Source organism: Pezoporus wallicus, unplaced genomic scaffold (genome assembly GCF_028554395.1).
Source record: "Pezoporus wallicus isolate ANWC-B61680 ecotype Strahan unplaced genomic scaffold, APGP_CSIRO_Pwel_v1 contig_8403, whole genome shotgun sequence".
In the NCBI taxonomy this organism is placed as follows: domain Eukaryota; kingdom Metazoa; phylum Chordata; class Aves; order Psittaciformes; family Psittacidae; genus Pezoporus; species Pezoporus wallicus.
In genome coordinates this window covers 1185802-1205946 of record NW_026641953.1, presented here as the reverse complement: position 1 = coordinate 1205946, position 20145 = coordinate 1185802, and the positions used below count along the sequence as shown (strand labels likewise).

At 43.5% G+C, this 20145-nt stretch overlaps 2 protein-coding genes across 2 annotated transcripts in view; one reads left to right on the top strand and one right to left on the bottom strand.

Moving 5' to 3' along the window:
• Positions 1-7170: 7170 nt before the first annotated feature.
• On the bottom strand, positions 7171-18173 carry SOCS4 (suppressor of cytokine signaling 4). Its single transcript, XM_057426327.1, has 2 exons — positions 18091-18173; positions 7171-11977 (listed from the first exon to the last, which is right to left on the bottom strand). Exon 2 carries the CDS (start codon positions 11876-11878, stop codon positions 10568-10570), a length of 1311 nt encoding a protein of 436 aa, XP_057282310.1. The 5' UTR covers positions 11879-11977; positions 18091-18173; the 3' UTR covers positions 7171-10567.
• Positions 18174-18449: 276 nt separating this feature from the next.
• WDHD1 (WD repeat and HMG-box DNA binding protein 1) overlaps positions 18450-20145 on the top strand; it is a 32276-nt gene continuing 30580 nt past the window's right edge. The window contains exons 1-2 of the mRNA XM_057426322.1: positions 18450-18499; positions 18930-19013. Of these exons, the coding sequence (XP_057282305.1) occupies positions 18937-19013 (77 nt within the window). The 5' untranslated portion in view covers positions 18450-18499; positions 18930-18936. The remainder of the gene's footprint in view (positions 18500-18929; positions 19014-20145) is intronic.

The window sequence follows — 20145 nt, the reverse complement described above, 5'->3', positions numbered from 1 at the left end:
AAAAGTGTTAATGCAGCACTGGATTTTTTTTCATGGAAGTCCTACATCCAGACTTCATCCCGAGCCTTCCCAGCAGAACCAGGCTGCTCTCCCCACCAGACCAGCTCCAAGCTGTATGAGTGAGCATTATACGTTATCTCAGTTCTCCCTGCCTGGGGCCAAGCACTACCCCGTCAATGTTTGTCATACTGTCTGAAGAAATAGATTTCAAAACCCCATTGTAAACTCCCCCCCCCCCCCCCCCCCCCCCCCCCCCCCGTGAATGCATCCTCATTCATTAGCAGAAACACTCCTCCTCTACAGCCATTTAGAAAGAAAAGGAACTGACTGTTGCGATAAAATACATTGCAAAACATGCTGGGCTCCACTCACTATCACAGGGATCTGAGAACGATTGCCTAGTTATTTCGTGCTCCCTGGGGCTGTGCTGGAGGCAGTTTAGCAGAATGGGCACTTAAAAACTGCTTCCGGCAAACTCTGCTCCCTGCTGCTGCCTGCTTTCCTAGTTCCCCTCTTGCTTTTGCTTGGCTCGGCAGGAGCTCGTTCTCCTCCTCTGGGAAATTCCCCGTCCTCTGGTTTCCCAATCCCATGACTGTTGCCTCGGACTTGGTTAATGCGACTGCTGCAGTGCCCGCTCCCCTCCACCACCTCGCCTATATTCATATATTGTTTCCCATTTTATGCTCAGTCTTGAAATCCTTCGGGATGTGGAGTATCTCCTTGTTTTAGTTTTGAGGTTGGCAGGATCGAGCTGCTGTTGCCATACAAATACCGAACATGAATAACACTTCCTAGGTAATATTTCAGCCCAGCATCACAGGGTCCAGGCTGGTTGGTGACCTGAGAAAACCAGTCTCGTCCTGGACCGTGTCACACTGCTTCCTCAGCGCTACTTTAGCTAAACACATTCTGGGAAAACAAGATATGCTGCCAAAATAGCAGAAGGAGCCAACTCCCCAAACAGGAGGCCTTCCCCCGGCTCCACTGTTTGAACCGCAGGCCTAATGAAGTAACAGGAGGTAAAAAAAAACAAGTGCAACGCTCTTTAAACTTCTGAATAGCTCCTAATCACACAAATTGTTCCTAAGGAGCAAGTAGGTAGCAGCAAGGATTGCAGGATCAGATTCCCAAACGATTATGCTGAAATGCAGTAAAACATGAATGCACTCCTTCCTTTCTCTCTCAGCAAAGATTTGATAGCCAGCACTGCAGTTAAATCTAATATTGGTAGGACTTACCTTTCTTTCAGACAAAGTACATGTATTATGTGCCTGCTAAAATGCATTTTCATAATTAAAAAAGAACTGTAATTGGCAAATGAATTAAGCATACTTCTGTGGAGATCTACTCTCATTCATTAACTGATTTGCAGCCAGTTGTTTGCAATGAATCTCCCTGCTGTTAGAAATTAAGACACACTATCATATTTAGACTGTAAAAAATACCAGCATGCAGCCTTATTCGAAATAAGTCAATGGAGTAATGCTTATTTTGATTTTGAGACAAGTAGAGCACATATAGCTGAACTGGGGTGGCTGCTCTCTGAGCTAATCTTCCTCCAGCCTTCACCTGTGGACACTGTTGGGGATGGGCTTTTGGTCCAGCCTGGCATGGCCATTCACATCTTATACTTTCATGTAAGACTAGTTAAGTCAGTGTAAAAGTCTCGTGTTAAAGTACAAATACGATAAAGATGAAGCTGGCAGAGGCAGTGAAAGAAAGAATTTCCCATGCTTATGATTCTGCACCAGAAAACATGATATAGAGAGAGGGTTACATCTTTTTGCTTTGCTTCCTGCTGCTGTGCATTTCAGGTTAAGGTGGGTAAGCTACGTTTGTGGTTGGAAGGTGTCCCTGCCTGTGGTAGGGGGCTGGAACTGGGTGAGCTTTACGTTTCCTTCTAACCCAAACCATTCTGTGATTCTGTGATGCTACAATGTGGGGGAAGAACAGGAGATGAAAGAGCAGGGGCACAATGTCTGGCCTGGGAAGCCCTTGAAAAGAGGTGACTCTGGTTACCTGCTTTTCCTGCCCCCTCCTTTCCTTCCCTTTAGTTCTTCTCCATCCTTCCTCTTCCTTTCCCCCTCAATAATCCTGTCTGCCTGGAATCACAATAAATAGTGCATCAGATAAAGGAAGGGATTATCTCCTTGTGCTTTTGCTATTAAATGAAGCACAATACCTAAATGTTCACACATCACCGCGGCTCATGTGAGAGAAAAGATCCTTTTATTCCTTGGCTAGTCTTTTGTCTAGCCAAGAATCTGCCGCCCACTCAGGTAATTTGTACCAATGGATTGTACCTGTGGTAGCAGAAGATCCTGTCGGGAGGGACTATCCAGCAGAAACCAAGCATCACTCATGCCTGAGAAGGGCTGGCTGGGAAGGGGGTGAGAGCTGATCTTTATTTTAACTCATTTGGAGGAGAGGACTCAGGAAGAGGCATTTGCTCAAACAGGGAACAGTTTGGTTGGGTTTTTTTTTTGCTTATCTTGAAATGCTTGTGTTCTTAGTGAATCAACGAAGGGCAAGTGCCTTGTAGCTGATGGACCAAACTCATGCCCTCCAACTTACTGCCACCTTTGAATGTATCTTCACTGATAAAATCTTCTCCTCTTTCCCCTTCACATTTGTCCTTTCCCTCTCTTTAGGCAAAGGACCAAGATTTCTTGTATACAAGGATACCAGAGCCAGAAGCACCACACCAAGGTATAATTTGGCTGAGAGAGTATAAAACTGACAGGAGGATAAAAATGACAGGATGTCCCTCTCGCCAACCGTGTCTTACCTTGGCAGCATCTCAGGCATCTTCTACTCTAATGCTAATGTTTTGCTGTAAAGACACAGACAAGAAAAGCCTTCAGCATGCTTTCAGCTCCCAGCTCGCCAGGCCAAAGATGTCCTGAAAAGTGAGGAATTTCTGAGGAGGCTGAAGATCACACAGAGATATTCCTAGGCAAAAACACCAGGGTGGAGATTTCCTATTCCTACTGACAAGAGGTCACAGCCAGCCACACAGGGAAAAGTCCCTGTTGCACCCTGGCACTGGCTTCCTTTCTCAGTCCAGCTGTCACCCCAGACTCCCCTTCCTAGCTGTCCTTTTCCACTCAGGTTATCCTTTGTGCTCCTGCAGACTCTTCCCTTAGGCTGATGGCACCCTTTGCCTCTTCGAAGTATTAGATGCCTCTGAATAACACTAAGGTGCTGATAAATTCTGGGGCCTGTTCATTTCTAATGTGCTAAAACCATCAGAAAAATATCTAAAAACCTGAAATTACCTAATTTTGCAACTGTGCAGGTGGAGAAAACCACTATGTCAACTACAGTAGAGCTATTCTGTTCCACTGTACACTCTCCCACAGTATTATCATAGAGTTATAGAATGGTTTGGATAGGAAGGGACCTTAAAGACCATCCAGTTCCAACCTTCCTGCCATGGGCAGGGACACCTTTCACCAGACCAGGTTGCTCCAAGCCTTGACCAACCTGGCCTTGAACACTGCCGGGGATGGGGCAGCCACAGCTTCTCTGGGCAACCTGTGCCAGCGCCTCAGCACCCTCACAGGGAAGAACTTCTTCCTAATATCTAATCTAAATCCGCCCTCTGTCAGTTTAAAGCCATTCCCCCTTGTCCTGTCCCTACAGGCGCTTCTAAGAAGCCCCTCTCTGGCTTTTTTGTTGGCCCCTTGAGGCACTGGATAATGCTCTAAATTCTCCCTGGAGCCTTCTCCAGTCTGAACAAGCCCAACTCTCTCAGCCTGTCTCCACAGCAGAGGTGCTTTCAGCCCTCAAAGCATCTTCATGGCCTTCTCATTCCAAAAGGTCCATGTCCTTATTTTTGAATCCCAGAGCTGAGCACAGGACTGCAGGTGGGCTTTCACAAGAGCAAAGTAGAGGTGGAGAATCCCCTGCCTTGACCTCCTGGCCACGCTGCTTATGACACAGCCAAGGTTACGGTTTTCTTTCTGGGCCTTTCTCCTCCCCCTAAGTCAGAGGATGTGAAGTTTGGGATGGCTTTGAACAAGTTGTGCAGCAACACAGCCAGTGCTCAGATGGATTTTTCATGACTAAATTTGCTTGATCTTTCTTTTTTTTTCTTTCTTTTTCCAGGCTTTGGCTATCAATTAAAAGAACACTGAAGGAACACTACTCTTTTGTCTTGTGTGTTGCTCCCCTACAAAATAATGAACTGTTTAATACACTGGAGGCAATTTCAAATTATCTAGTTTAATGAGGAAGGTTGTGACGAAAGATTTATTACCCTTTCTGATCTGTTAATGTATTTTCCCAACCATCCCAGCAGAAGCAATCACTGTATTTTCATTATACACTCTATTTTCAGGGGTTCATTAGTTGTAGACTAAAAATAACAGCTAAGGGCTCAGTCTGAGAGCTAATTCAATCTTTTTTAATTGGAAACAAAATTTGATTAGACAACTTTCTAATCATAACAGCATCAAGCATCAAGACCCTTACTGGGTGTTTTGTCCAAATTGAAACTTCATGTGACTACACAATAAAGACCTGACCTAGAAATACAATCATGTAGTGCTAAAAAGGACAAACCCAGCCCTTCTCTTGGACAAAAAAATCCCATGTTAGTTCAAGCAATGGACTGTAGCCTATTCCAGTTGATGCATATTGCAAAAAAAAAAAAGGTCTGGCAATGAACCTGTTCAATTGAGACAAACTCAGAGATGCTCTGAGCTAATGGCTGAATGTGAGTATTAAGAAATTACTAAGATTCGTCCCCCCCCCAAAAAAAAAATTACAAAGAAAAATAAAGAAAATAAGATGGAAGAGCTCCCAGGTCACCAACAGGGCCTCCTATCTCAAAGCTGGATTCAAACCCTTCTTACACTGGCACTTCCCAGCAATGGCTTTGTGCTGTTAGATTACAGTACATAACGCAAGTACAGTGTTTCTTCGGCTGCATTGTTTTGATGTACAAGAGCCACAAGCACAGGAAAAAGAGAGGGAGAGAAGCAGTTTTGGGTTTTACAGGGCATGCTCTTTGCAAAAAGATGTCTCCACCGTGGTGGGAATGTGCAGGTGTGCTGCCTGCCTGGCACCTCCCCTGGCATCCTCATATCCCACTAGCCAGACAGTGTCTCCACACTGGTGGGGGGAAGAGTCCCTGGCTTTGTCCCTCTACAGTGGCCAGACATCCTTAATGGGCATGGGCTAATGAGTGCTATAACTTTTAATTATGCCGTGGCTCTGTTGTGGCAACTGCAGAGCAACACCCTCTGACCAGTCCTAAACACACTGTTTGAGGGATTCTCCCCAGCAACCAAAGTCCATGTGAGGACATCCTTGGGGCATTCAGCAGGATCCCTGAAGAATGGTGTTGTAATGACCTGCCTGCAGGGAGGCTGGGCTGAGGATGTGTTTTGGCCAGATAACACATCACTCAGACACCCAGGGGATTCTTAAAATGGATGTAAAGATGGAAGTTACTGCACCTCACGTCAGCCCCATGCTATAGATTTCAGATGCATAAATTATAAATTTACATTCAAAACTCTATTATTCATAGAGTTGAGTAAACAAGTATTGATTTTTACACTGTAGCACAAGTATTTCTAATGATGCAGAGGCTCCTTTTCTATCTTCAGTAACTCTGACCTCATCAGTGCTTCCTGAGAGTAGTATTTAACAAGGACAATCAAGTTTAAAACCAGTTAGCTGCCAGTGTTTGGAATGGAAATCAATGTGCATTTCTTTCTGAATGGATGACTTCTCCACCCACACCATGTCATGTGCAGCTCATCCTATGACTGCTTTAGATGCTGAACCAGACATGCAGAGAGAAAACAAGCGAAGAAAGGATGTGAGAAACCATCTCAGCTCATACAAAGTAACCATAGCTCTCCCACCTTATGGGAAGAGGCAAAGACATTCTTTCTGTGTGAATGTAGCAAAGAAAGTAAGCTTAAATGTGTTTTTAAAAGTGATACTACTGCAGAGTCACATTAAACCTTTTGAGAAAGGCCTTACCATGAGTATGTGAGCTTGTGTCAAGATTTCTCTCTATTAACTATTTATCTCTATTAAATGTATGATAGTATCATGCACGTTTAGGGGTGGCAGAAAAAAAATCCTTTAACTGTGTTTTCCAGTGCTCCATTATTTCAGAGGTTAACCAAAATCACTTACTTCATAGCTACCTTTCCTACAGTGAATCAATGGACAAGTTCCTTATTGGATTTTTATTGCAGATAAAATTGACAGAGAAAATCACTAGGATATACTTAAAAATGGGAAGGAAATGTGCGTTTACAATAAAAAGGTCTCTGAAGGTCTCTTGTTTCATAGGAAGGAAGTTGTCTTCATATTGCATGAACTATAAAAAATGATTAAAACTGAAGACAGACAGGAAGCTGATAATTTGATTTATCATCTTAATGGCTATGATTCATGAATAAATAATATAATGGTTTATGTCTCTCTTGTAAAAGAAGTAGAGAGGAGCAATTTGTCTAATAAATGACTTCAAAAATTACAGCTGAGTCTTGTTTGCCACATTTATTCTATTTAAAAAGAATGAGGGAGTATCTTATATCTTATTACTTACTAGGAGATTTGTTGTATTATTTATAAGAGTCAAAAACCTTAACTAAAAGCCACTCATCTCTGACCACAGTCTCCCATTAGCTTTAAATTCAGGAAAGAGAAAGGGATTGATCACTAGATCAATAAATCTAAGACTAGAGCTGACTAAAAGCTTCCTTTAACCTCCTTCCTTCAGCATCCTTTTTCCAAATTAAAGCATCCCCCCTCTTAATTATTTAAGAGCATGTCAATTTTACAGTAAAGCCATGCATGACTGCATCATACAAGGATTTCTTCTTTATATTGGAAACACACTGGTATCATTGAAAGGAAAGCATTTCAGTTATGATCACGCATTTGTTTTCTTTTCACGCTGGATATGCTACTATAGATACAGACATCCTGCTCTAATTGTGACCTGTATTTCTTCAAGACAAGTGCTGAGAATAGGAAAATGGAGAAGAAATGTGTACTCCCAACTATCGGGCACACAAACCACCAAATCCATCAATGGAGCTGAAGTTGCTCTGTGTTCACGGCACTGGGCCAACGCCTGGCATGACTATAGAGCTGCAAAAAGTCACTTCAAGCAAAAGCAAACTCCAGAGAACACAATTACTGGAAAGAGTATTTAATTTTTTTAAACCATCCTGTAAAAATAGCTAGTGTATGTTGTTTGTCCAGTGTGCACCAAGAACCTGACCTTTTCCCGCCCCTCCATATCGGAATAATTTTATCAAAATCAGATCTCTTTTCTTACCCGAAGCTGCTCACACTGACTCAATATGCTGTATTCATACTATCCTCCTATGGAACCACCTACAGACCAACACAAACCACGTCACACGCATACAATTCCCAATGCAATGACAGGTAGCTACCCCTAAATGGAGGGGCTGTGGCCAGGGTCACCTCTGGATTGTGTCCTCACTCAACTGACTGACCTGCTGTGTAGCCTTGAGCATGTGTTTTTCCACACACCTCCATATTTTCCTCATTCCAAGTTTAATCTTTATCCTGAAGAACTTGGGATCTCCATCTTGCAAGAGCTTGGATTTAGAAAATGGAAGTTCCTGTTTCTGAGACTAATTGTTTTGTAGGGCTTTAACACTGAACTTCAAAGAGTTGGCTACCTTTGGATCACACTTCAGATCAAGGTGTTAGATTATTTGAGTGAGCAGCACTGGTAAGACTGCTAATGGCAGCTGTGGGAGGAAAAATTTAGGGCCACAATTTTTGGCATACTGTAAAATCAATTAATTTCTACAAGTCTTAGGAAAAGAAAAAGAAAAAAGAGAGAGAAAAGATAAAAGGGTACTTGGATTTAAGCAAAATAGATCTTTTGAGTTCTTTCACAAAAAAATGCATACTTCATGAAACAGATCTTTCTCAGACTGCACATGTATACACAACTCAATGGCATTAGGTACAAATGTCACACAGGTATGATCTGGACAAATAAAACAGGAAAGAATGGGGTGAATTTCCACAAAAGCTCATTTGTCAGTATTTTCTACATCTGATTTCCTCTAAATAAACGCAGTTAACTGGCCCACAGTCCAAAGGCACTATTTTTATGCACCACACCTTCTTCCCCCAACTGCTGTATTATATAGGTCTCCTAAATTTGGAGTGCTCAAGAAGTTTTTGGGTAAGTGATGCATCGACTAATGTCAAAACAATGTAGGCTGCCTATGACACTGAAAACACAGTGCATCAGGGAACTATACCCCCCAAAAAGGTTGCTTAACGGCCTTTCATTTTCAAGGGACAAAATCTGCTGGTTTTGAAAGAGGTGGTGGCCTTTGCTAACTTTCAAGTATGACTTTTGGTCAAAATCTATTTTTTGTGTTCTTGAAATAATAATGCTAATCTCTCTCTAAAATGATGAGTGTTTTGCCCTAATTAAGAGTTTCTGAAAGAGAATTTTAGTGAAGCAGATTGCAAATATCTCTGATGTCACTCTGTGAAGTCAAGACTTTGACTTTGCACTGCAGCCATGGCAAACCACAGCCCACCACTGCACCATGATGGGTGCTGTGGAAAAGAACAGAGCGGAGATGAACCCTCCTGCTCACTCACTTTGTATTTGGAAAATGGTAGTGATAGGGGGGAAAAAGGGATTTACTAGTATGAAGCTGGCCTTGATAAAACACAGCTTATGCAAAAGGCAATGTCAGTTGAATGGAAGCAGCGCAAGGAAAAGATGACAGAAAAAAAGGGTAATTTTTCTGACATCAGTCATGCTATTACGTTTGCATATGGAGGAGGGAGAATCTCAGCTGGTATAAGTGTATCAATAAAGCCACGCTGATTTATAGCAGCTGAGAGTTTGTCCTGTAGCATATCCATCCACGTGTGATGCCATAGATTGATGTGTTAGCATTTTCTCCCTGGAGACTTTGGTTCAAAACCTATTTAAAACACGGTGAAAACAAACAGGCTGGTCTCTAAGCAGATGTCCCTAGAAATGTGTTTACATCATCACAGTGACAGCAGTTCAGTGGAAAAGGTTTTCTTTGCTCAGGGAGGGGACAAGACAGGTGGCAGGTGGAGTTGCGTGCCAAATCTTCTTTGCTAACTCCAGAGTACCCAGCCTGAAGGACAGATTTGATGTCTACAAACCTGTCGGATTCTGTACAAGGTGAAATTAAAAGATTCAGATAGAAATGAAGCACATACAGATGGATACAACAGAATTACAGGTTGCTCCTGCACCTCCTGGAGCTGTGCCTCTGCCTCGAGGCCAGCCTGGAAAGCAATAGTTTCTTGCCTGAACACAGATCCACTGAGTCTCGGTGGGATTTCACCAGTAATTCAGCAGCAGATCTTCCTATCCATGTAATGTAAGTAATGCTTTTAGAAGCATTATCCATGCATGGTTTTCCCGTACATGGAATTTGGCAGGAGGCCATTCGACCAAATGCTTCACGTTGCAAGAAAAAGCTCCAGACTTTTTTTAACTATACTTATTAAAATACCAACTCTCCTACTGACAAAGTAGAAAAGTTATTGATCTTCACCTTAGGATCAACCATGCAAGATCAGATAGTTTAATATGCAGATTTTTAAGGAAATATCTTCATTCTCTCCCTCTGTGCTTTAGCATATAAGAAGCAGCAGCTCTTTTAGTGAAAACTGGGTATTTCTAATGAAAGAGTAACACAGAAACAGTTACCAAGTCCAAGCCCCATGTATCATTAGTAAGTGTACCATTATCCCTTCCAGACACTGATCAAATCCCAATTTACGAGTAGTTTGCTTTTTACTGCTATTATACAAAATGAAAAGCTGTTCCAGAACTGCATTGCTCTGATGGGGACAAGCTTTTTCTTTTCCAAGCAAAATCTTTTCACAACCAGTTTATACAAGTTTGTTCCTGTACTGAGTGTTGTCCTTAACTTGAATTCTTTTTCCCTCTCCCTGGTGTTTAGTCTCCTGACATATTTATAGAAAGATCATATCCTCTTTCAAACTTCATTTTGCTTGGAATAGTCATGTTAGAAATAGACTGATGAATTTGCTGTATTAGATATGGATGGACAGACAGACACGCACACAGAGGGTAGAGCACTCAAAAGAAATGCAGAAAATACAAATGAGTCAATCTTTAGTTAACAGTGCATTATCTCAAACATGTCAGCAACACATGTAAATTACAATAAAAAAGATCAAGTTCAAAACTGATTTTTAGGTTTTTTTTTAAGATCTAAAGACTACCTACCTATAGAAATACCAGAAAGCCTACCTGAAATTCCATAAAACTCTAGTCTGGGAACAGTACCAAAAGCCCACAAGGAATACCATTTCTAAAAAAGAGAGCTGTGAAGAATCAAAGTACATTTGGATAAAAGAGCCTTAGACAGAGGCTCCTTCGGGTGGTAAATAATCTGAAGGAAGGAAAAAGAAATAAACCAAATTGCTATTAAAAAAACACACCATAGAAGGAAGAAAGACTGAACATACTATTTGTCTGCTTAGAGACAATCTCATTCTTTCACAAAAATATTTCCTAGCTTTGCTGCTCTGGTACATCAATCCTGAGTACTCTAACTTTTGACTTATAATGATATTCCTTCAGATACAGCTTCACCGATGGAGGAATGGGAAGTGCATCAATACCATCATAAGTTGTACAGTTGCAAATAACTGTTCTACATATATGTTGAAGAGAAAAAGGAAAAGTCCTGTTCAGTGGAGTGGATAAAAGTGGTTCAAAGAACATACAGGAACTTGGATCTTTATAGTGCTCTAGGAGTCCCGTGATATCAGGAGAATGGAAAACACAAGGATCATGGGCATCAAAGCTGAAGTTGTGATTCCACTGCTCTATTCGTGCATGGAGGGAACGACTGTAGCGCCTGAAGCTCACAGAAAACAAATAGTCTTCTTGGGCAGAATCTCGTAACAAAAATGTTCCCTCCGGCTTTCCTTCTAGCAGTGCCTCAGCTGCATATTTATCCATGACTCCCCAGTAGCAGGGATTATTATTGATCTGGAGGAGGTCTGGGACTAGGCAGTGGACATAATCAATCTGTGTATGGTATTTTGGAGGTGTTTCCATCCGTAGCAGCTCATCATCCGTTTCCCATTTGGGCTTGTTTCTTTTCCTAGAGCTTGTGCACAGTGTTACAACTTCATCATCGGAGTCCATATCGCTCTCATCTTTACTGCTCCTTACCACCTTACCTGTAACCAACTCATACCTTGAATCACCCCTAGAGGAACTGCTGTCCGTAAAGTCACCAGACTGGGAGGGAGAGTCCACTCCCCCGTTGGCAATCTCATCATCTCGCAGCTGATCATCCCGTTCCTCATGCTGGGATAAATCAGCAATTAACCAGTCTTCTGCTTTTGGACTTATAGGGGCTGTATGCCTTTTGATCAAGTGCCACCGAAAAGCTAGCTCCGAGCGCGGAGGGAAAGGACACTTATCTAGCATTAACTCACTGATATGAATTTTTCTTTTTGATGGCAGTCCTGAGGTGTGCCGACTGCTACAATTCTTTATGGGAAAGCACTGACCCACAGCATCTTGCAGCTTCTGTTTGAGAGATCGGCCTAAAAACTTGTGACCACACGAGCGGTCTAGATCCAACTCTATAGACGAGCAGCTATACTTCCTTTCTTGGCTCCTTAAATTAGTCCCTGATCTTCCCTCAGCACTTGCTGTTTCAGCATCAGAACAATGCTCGCTCTTTTTTGACCAGGAGAGCTTCTTTCCACTCCAGACATAACCATCCTTTCTGTCCGCGCTTCTGCTCCTGCTGCTTTTGGGTCTCACATCTGCGTTTTTAATATTATTGTCCTTATTTTCTGCCATTTTGACAGCTCTACTTCATGAGTTGCCAGAAAGCACACTACGTTTCTTGCACAGTTTTCCTACATAAAGAAGCTTCTTTGAGGCACTTTCTGGAAATACCTAAGGGGAAAGAAAACACAGCTGCTTTAACAGCTAACACAAGACCAATGCAGGTGTATACAGGACAACAGCAACAACCAATTGCTAAGCATGGGAAGTAATATGATAAAGATGAATTAACCAGTAACCCCAAAAATACCAGCCAGATCCCAGACAGGGCTATCTTAACCTTCCCTTAGGAAGAACATCTTTTGTAATAAACCACCTTACATGATTTTAGAATATCCATTCTGAATACACAGCAGAGCAGAGAGTTTTGGGTGTTGGCACCCCTACTATGCTAGGGTCCATTTTAAACGGAAGGGCTTCAAGTGGCAAGTGATACTCTTGAGCTGTTTAATGAGCAAATTCTGTATCTCTTCCAAATAACCTTTCAAGAAGGAACAAGCCAGAACAGAAGCAACTAGGTCAGAGTACAAAGAGCTACTGTACCTAGATGATATGCCTGTTTGCTACTAATCCACAGGGTGGGACGCCAGAGATCTGTTTCTTAAATGACACTTTTGGGTCACTTTCTGGATTAAAAAAAAAAAAAAAAAAAAATTATATCAGTGACAGATTTCATCAATTTCTGAAAGCTATTTTCCTCTGCCTTTTCGAATGGAGCTAGAAAATACCAGGTCCCTAAGGGATTGAAATATCTGGGGCTTTACATACTGAAAAGGATTAAAACAATCCAGTACCTTACTCAAAGCAATTTTAAAAGGCTGTGAAAGATGGAACTGCTTATTGCTCGTTAGAGAAGGAAGTTTACATTATTAAAATCAGCGTTGCTCTGAAACCTACGGTTGCTGACTTCATTCTCTTTTGTTTCCAAAAGCATATTGAATTCTCAAACAGATAAGAGGTTTCCTTTAGAATGTTGCACTTTGAAAAAAAGAATCCTCTTATGATTATCCAGTTGAAAGTAGAACAAATTTTTCCAACCTACATAGATAGCAGTATGTTATATATGCTATACTCTCCTGAGGCGTGGCAGAATGCAGAAATGTTTCCCATCACGTCTCATGATGCTTTTTCACCAAAACAACATTGGGCTCCTCTATTCCACGGAGGGGTTTTTTGGCTATGGGGTTTTAGTTGCGTGTTTGGGTTTTTTCAATGTTTTGGTTTAGGTTTTTTGTTTTAACTAATTGAAATGGTAAATACTAAGCAGGAAAAGAAAAGGGCATCCACTTCCTCTCTCCATTCAATCAGGATTAGCCAGCATGACACAACCTCTCTGCTGTCCCCCGGGGCTGTGCAGCCCGAGTTCGAGCCTCTGCTTTCAGTAAAAGAATAAAACTGCTGTGCCAAAAGGCTCACATGCACTCTGTGGGCCAAATGCATCCTAGATGTAACTTTCACCCAGGAATTTTGGACGTTCCATTCGTTATTCACAACCCCCAAACCTGAGAGCTGTAGGGAAAAGGAAAAGGAAAGGGAAGGGAGGAGATGCACAGATGTAGAATGAGGGTAAGAGAGGTTAAATATTGCAAATAGGTTGAAAACCTGCTGGCATTAAAGCAGTCTAGATGAATAGCACCTCACTGGTACCAAGCAGAATTACAGAATGGGATCCATATTCCAGCGATTACAAATCAAAGCTGAAAATAAAGATCTCTTTTTCTTTTCTCAGGATTTTGCAAACCACTTTTCAGTGAAAACACTGCAGGATGTAATGCAGATAGGAGAAACCTGCTGACAGGTCTCATTTATCTGAGACCCGAAACACATTTTGACCAAGATTCATGGATTGCTTTTGTAACATTGATATTTTTATTCTAGAAACAACTAGAGTAGAGCACTGAATTTTCTCCACAATTAGAAAAGAGGAAAACAAAGAAATCTCATTTACCCTGGTGATAATTAGAAGTAACTGAAGACAAAAAGTTATTCTAGATTCATCCTGTGGTAAAATACATTAACTCCCTATATATGGGATTTTTAATTGGACAGAGAGATACCACTGAGATTGCAAAGTCAAGTACTTAAAAATTAGGATATGACAGGCTGTAATTGCTTTTAAAATCTTCAACTATCTCATTCTACATGTTCAGTCCACATAAGGAATAAGAATAAGCAGAATATGGGCTTTTAATTAAAAACTGCCAAATGTACAAACCCAGAAGTTTTGTACAAAAAGCCTGTTATGTCCTGACTTCAGTCTGCAACTGAAGCAAGCTCAGTGTTCATGTCATTCCTGGGTTGTTGTTGTTGTATGTAACTATAAAGGCACCTTCTACTTTGTACCTTTCTTCTATCATGAGCCATTAGTGGTACCTGAACCCTGAAACTTAAACTGGAGAAACAGCACGTGATGCTGTAAGACATGGCCCATTAGCCAGCAACACAGAGAGCTGTTTCCCTGGGGTTTGAAGGCTGCTGGAACTGAGGCACCAATTCTGTCAGAGCAGTAATTGCTAATCCGACATAGCACCAGACCTGTGAAAAGAGCATGGAATATATGAAGAAAAAGAGATATCCTACAAAAACCAGGTTTGGACTTGACCTTGTGAAGGAAGAGTAAAGGATGGGTCAATGGTCAGCTTGTGAGTCAGGAGATAAAGCCCCTGTTTCCAAATGTGTTGCAAATGTCCTCGTGTTCACAGGCAAGCTGCCTTCTGAAACACGCATCAGTCAGAGTGTATTTAAGTGCCCAGATCCCACTGTTTGGCATTCCAAGAAGGGGTCATGCTTTCATAACCTTTCAAATTCGTGATTCACAGGCCCAGTAAAATGGGAACCAAACATAATTTGGGTGACAGAAAGAAAAAGGCATAAAGTGCAGCAAGGCATTCAGTGCGGTATCGCCACTTAAGGCTATGCACCTAAACCAGCTATTCCTTTCACTTCAAACGTCCAGGGGAAATGCTGTGTACCGTACATCCATTAATGGCTGGAACGCAAGTGAAAGAGCAGGATAGGAGGGCAAGGATAAAAGAGGGAAGACACAGAGTACTTTTCCCTACAGGCAAGGTTAAATGGAGGAGTCCAACACTGTTTTGAGATCCTTTGGTAGATATAATTAGTCTCCTGCCTACAAAAGCCTTTACCTATGTGGGGATACCTTAGGCATCTCAGAAGCAGGCAGACTTGACAAAAGCCTTATGCTTGAAACTCTTATATCTAAGAGCAAAGATAAAGCAACGTGCAGGGATAAGCAGAGTTCATTTCGGGCCAAAGGATCTGGCTTGTAGTTCAAGGTTATCCAGCACTGTCACAGCTTACAGTTCCTGAGGACAAGCGGAGCTGGGTGGATTTTGTTGTTGTTTTTAAAACGTGCACAGCTCCCTCCTTCAGAGGCACGTCTCTCGCCAGGCTGCGGGGGGGAGGGGGGGGGGGTACAGATGGCTGCACAAGATGCTTTTTCTTTCAAGCACTGATGCCTCAACACTAAGACTTAACCCCAAACTGAAAGCCGTATCTAGCAGCTATTTGGAGACAATAACAATTTTACCTCCTAGCCAGAGGTAGCCTGCAATCAACAACTGTTACAGCCTCACCATATGTCTAATTAAATCAGCAGCAAATAGTCAATAACTCCAATAGGAGAATCAAAGCCATAAGTGTAGACAGACCTTCCTTTTTTAATTTATTCAATAAATACTGAATTGCTTTAACTAGATATTTGTGTCATGAGCCACTGAATCCTTGCCTCTACCCAGTACCTCCAAGTCTTCATTAAACTACTTCCCTTTCAGTATAACGAAGCAGCAGATGATGGCGTGTCTCCAGCCCTCCCTCATGCTTGGAAGCAGACTGCTGGCAGCGTGGGCTCAGGGGAGCCATGTCCTGGTCTGGCCATGTCCTGCAAACCTCTGAGAACAGAGGTCCCACCACCTCTCTGGTGCTCCCATGCTGCATGACCCTTCTAGTGAAAGAAGTCTTATGAAAGTCTTCTGTTCAAGCACACAAAACCAAAGCACTGATTTATTATGCCTCTATTTAAACAAGGAGACTCACACAAGGAACAATAAATCAGACTTGGAATTGTTATAGAAGTTGATATTCTTCTAGAGCTAATAAAATCCTGAGAGAGAAGAGCAAGCTACAGTAAACTGGAGAACTTTTTAATTTCAACTCGCATAAAAGTTATTTTAAAAAAATCTTAACAGTCACACGCCATTTTCATTAATTTCACCAATTAGATTTTTGCCACAAGACCGCATTTTAAAACCTGACCTTCCCACTGAAGTTGAGCTGTTACTGACTTATTTTGGAAAAAAGCCCAGCCGATTAAGGATAACATTAAGTCTCAATTCCTCTGTCTGAAATTATTTTTCTTCAGTTTTAACAATGCTTATTTTGATTTATGATACCATCCAAAAATACCTCCAGAGGCCCTTCCAGCCAATTAAAGCAATAATCGCACTCACACAAGAAAGCGATTGTCTAAAGGTACCGGTGGTAATTAACCTACAATATTTCTTCCTTGGAATACCCTTGATTCGCCCTGGATCCGTGTACCTGCAGGAGGAGGGCGGCAATGCGACCATGCCCATCTAACCCCAACACTGTTCTACCCATACCCAGGAGGTGGAAGTCATCTGGAAGCAGGTTCCAAAGGTGAGGGCTGCTCATGTGCAGAAGGAGAGACGCACGCAGCGCCTGCCAGACCACAGCAGCCTCTCAAACACTATATCAGTAAAAGCTTTATGGTCCGTGACCAACACTTCACGCTCCACCCAGAAACCGAGTAGGAGAGCAGCGCGATTCCCGGCTCCCGCCCTGCTGCTCCACTCGCAGCCACTTACACCTATTAATCAAGTCAACAGCAGGTTGAGTTCCTGACCGGATTTAAAGAATAACTTTGCATTTGATGCCGTGCCACCTCAGACGTGAGCAAACCACAAGGCCTGCAGTCCCTTGGCCAAATAGCCGTGGAATCCCCGCACCACCCGAAAAACCTCCCCCCAGTCTTCCCGTGCCAGAGAGTTATTCCAGCAGGAAGCACCTTGAAACAATGAATTTAGTTGTTAAATAGAACCGAATTTAAAATGGCTTTTATATTGTAAAATATTTTAGGTACAGTTCGCATGAGAGTCTCTGCAAATTAAAATAATAAAGACAAATAAATGCAGTTGACATGCGTTTGTCCCAGGCAGTGGCTTACATTAAGACTGCAGTAAGAATAGCTCGGTCTTCCCACTCATCTAATACACAGTTGAACTCCAATCATTTTGCTAGAACACTATATCCTCACCAGAAATCACGATTTACTGAAATATGTCAGGAGACACCCATGGAAAACATGTCTCTACACGGCAGCCACGAGGTTTAATAATGAAATCTGGGCATATTTTTTCTGTTAAAGAGAAGCGTGCCTGCTTTGTAATGCTGTCACTTACTCATTCATGAAAGTACCGACGATGTGGCTGTTACAGAGAGCCCAACCACATTTCCAATAGAAATTACTCTGCTCACCCCAATCACCGGTAACTGCGGCAGAGCAAAACTGAAGGTAAAAGGGGTTTGCCTGGGAGCAATTTTTCTTAGAAATAAGAATAAACTGGGACAGATCATTAAAGCTACATAAAGGGAAAACACGTAACTCGGGTTTGGTTTCTTTTATTATCCTTATTTCAGGTGTGTTGAGCTCTAACATTTTATTGTCCTTCAAGAAATAAATCAAATTAAACCACGATGTTTTCGTCCTATTTTTCAGCGCATGAAAGCTTAATGATTTTTGCAGCGCAGTCGCTACCTGCCTAACTACAACCACTGTCAACTGCATCTAGCACACGCATCGGGATGGCTGTAATTACAGCGTAATTCCGTAATTACCATAACGATTGCCAAATGGGTTTGATCCTGCAGCCTTTACTCGGGCCGGAACACCCCCGACCTCTCTGCAACACTTGGTTGTTATGGGGATTTTGGCTAAGGGGGGATGAAGGACACTGCCCCTCATTTAGGCTTTCTTTGCGATCCCTGTGCCTCTTGAGGCTCTGCCATTAAACGTAAGTAAGCATATACAGTAAATGCAGATGCACTTCATACATTAAGATATATACACCGGTGTGCACCCACACACAGTTTTCCACAGCAAAAGCGGGGACCGAGCCCACCCGGTGACCGGGCCGCCGCCGCCTCAGCCTCCGCCCGCCCGGCTCCTCCCGACCCCGACTTACGATCGCCCGGAGGGAGCGGCCGCTCGCGCTGGGCTGCCCTACCCGGCGGAGCCGCTCGCCGCCCAAGTCGTTCTCTCAGCCGGGTAGGGCGGCCTGACCCGGGGCGAGGAGGAGGAAGAAGGCAGCCGGCACCTCCACAGTGTGCGAGCTCTCGCAGCGGCTGGGTCGAGGCGGTGGCAGCGCCGGGTGCCCTCAGCCGCCGGAGCTGAATCGCTGCGAGGCGGCCCAAGCAGCGCTTGTCGCCGCCATCCCCTCTCTGCCGGCGGGCCGGGGCCGGCCTCAGCCCCGGCCCCGCCTGGGCGCAGCCCCGCCCCGGGCTCTGACGAGCCGAGGCCGGCCCCAGGGTGGGCCGGGCGGCAGTGCCGGGCGCGGGAACGCTGGAAGCGGGTGGCGGGCTTGTAGGCGGTAAGTGGATGGTAGTGCGGCCCCGGCCTTCCTCTGCCTTGGCGGGCGGAGCTGGGGGAGCTGCGGCCTCCTGGGGGGTAAGGGGGTCCCTGCCAGGGCCGGTGGGTAGTCTGGCCTAGCTCTGCTCTGGCCGCCTGAGGCTCAGGCCCCGGCAGGCGGTCCGCCCCCCCCCCCCCCCCCCCCCCCGTAACCCGGTTTTCCCCTCTTTTCTTTCTTCATTCGTTTCCACGGCCTGGCCTTTTCGATGTAAGGAGGTGCAGGCCCGTTTCGGACATGTGCCCGGCTCTAACCCGCTTAGGCCAAGCTGTGGACAGCTGGTGGCCGAGCCCTGTGTTCCTCTGACCCTGCCCTCTGACCCTGTCTGAGGCTCGGACCGAAGCTTTTCCTTTCAGTTAATTTTATTTGTCTTTTATCCTACTAAATAAATAGGTGAGAGTGAAGATGCCATCTGCCCTAAAGCCAATGCGGTACGGCCATACCGAAGGCCACACGGACGTCTGCTTCAATGACACTGGGAGGTAACTGCCTAATTGTCATAGAATGGTTTGGGTTGGAAGACACCTCAAAGCTCATCCAGTTCCAACCCCCTGCCATGGGCAGGGACACCTTCCACTACACCAGGTTGCTCCAAGCCTTGACCAACCTGGCCTTGAACACTGCCAGGGATGGGGCGGCCACATTTTCTCTGGGCAACCTGTGCTAGTGCCTCACCACTCTCACAGGGAAGAACTTCTTCCTAACATCTCATCTAAGTCTCCCCTCTGTCAGTTTAAAGCCATTCCCCCTTGTTCTGTCACTACATGCTCTTGTAAGAAGCTCCTCTCCAGATTTCTTGCCGGTCCCTTTAGGTACCTAAAGGAAGGCTGCTCTAACGTCTCCCTGGAGCTGCCTTCTTTCCAGAAACAAATCAGTAATTCCTAGAAACCAGGATGAAGTGTATTCTGGAAGAGGAAATGCTCTTGCTTCTGTCTGTTGCTTTCCCAAAAGTTCACCAGCTGCTTCTGTGCATGAGTTTATGACCTGGCTTGGTCTGGGAAATCCTTTTGAGTTTTGCCTGTGTCGAGAACTGGCAATGTGACATATTTTGATGACCTGAGTGTTGAAGTGATTGATTTATAATTTAAATGTTAGCATATATATATGTGTGTATATTTATAAACTCTATATGTGCCTTTTATAAATGATTTCTTAGAATCTAGCAGAAATCGTTGTAGTGTGGGAGTAAATACGTTCACATATGCACTGAGAAATTAAAAATATAGGTGAAGAATTCCAGTACTGGGCTTGCTTTCTTTTTGTTTTATTCCTATGCTAGATTTAAATGTATAAATACGAGCTAAATGTTTGCTATTATCTTTTTATTGATTAAAAATAAAAGGTAAACAAGGGAGCAAGCCCTCTCAAAATGAACTCAAAGGGTAAGTTTTCTGAGTATAGCTTAAGTTCCTTGATAGGACGAGATGGAATGGCTTTAAAATTTAATGGTTTTTTTTTTTTAGATGAGTCATTAGGAGCAAGTTCTTCTCTAAGATGGTGGTGAGGCACAGGCACAGGTTGCCCAGAGAATCTGTGGCTGCCCCATTCCTGTCAGTGTTCAAGACAAGGCTGGAATGGGCTTTGGTCTAGTGGAAGGTGGCCCTGCCTGTGGCA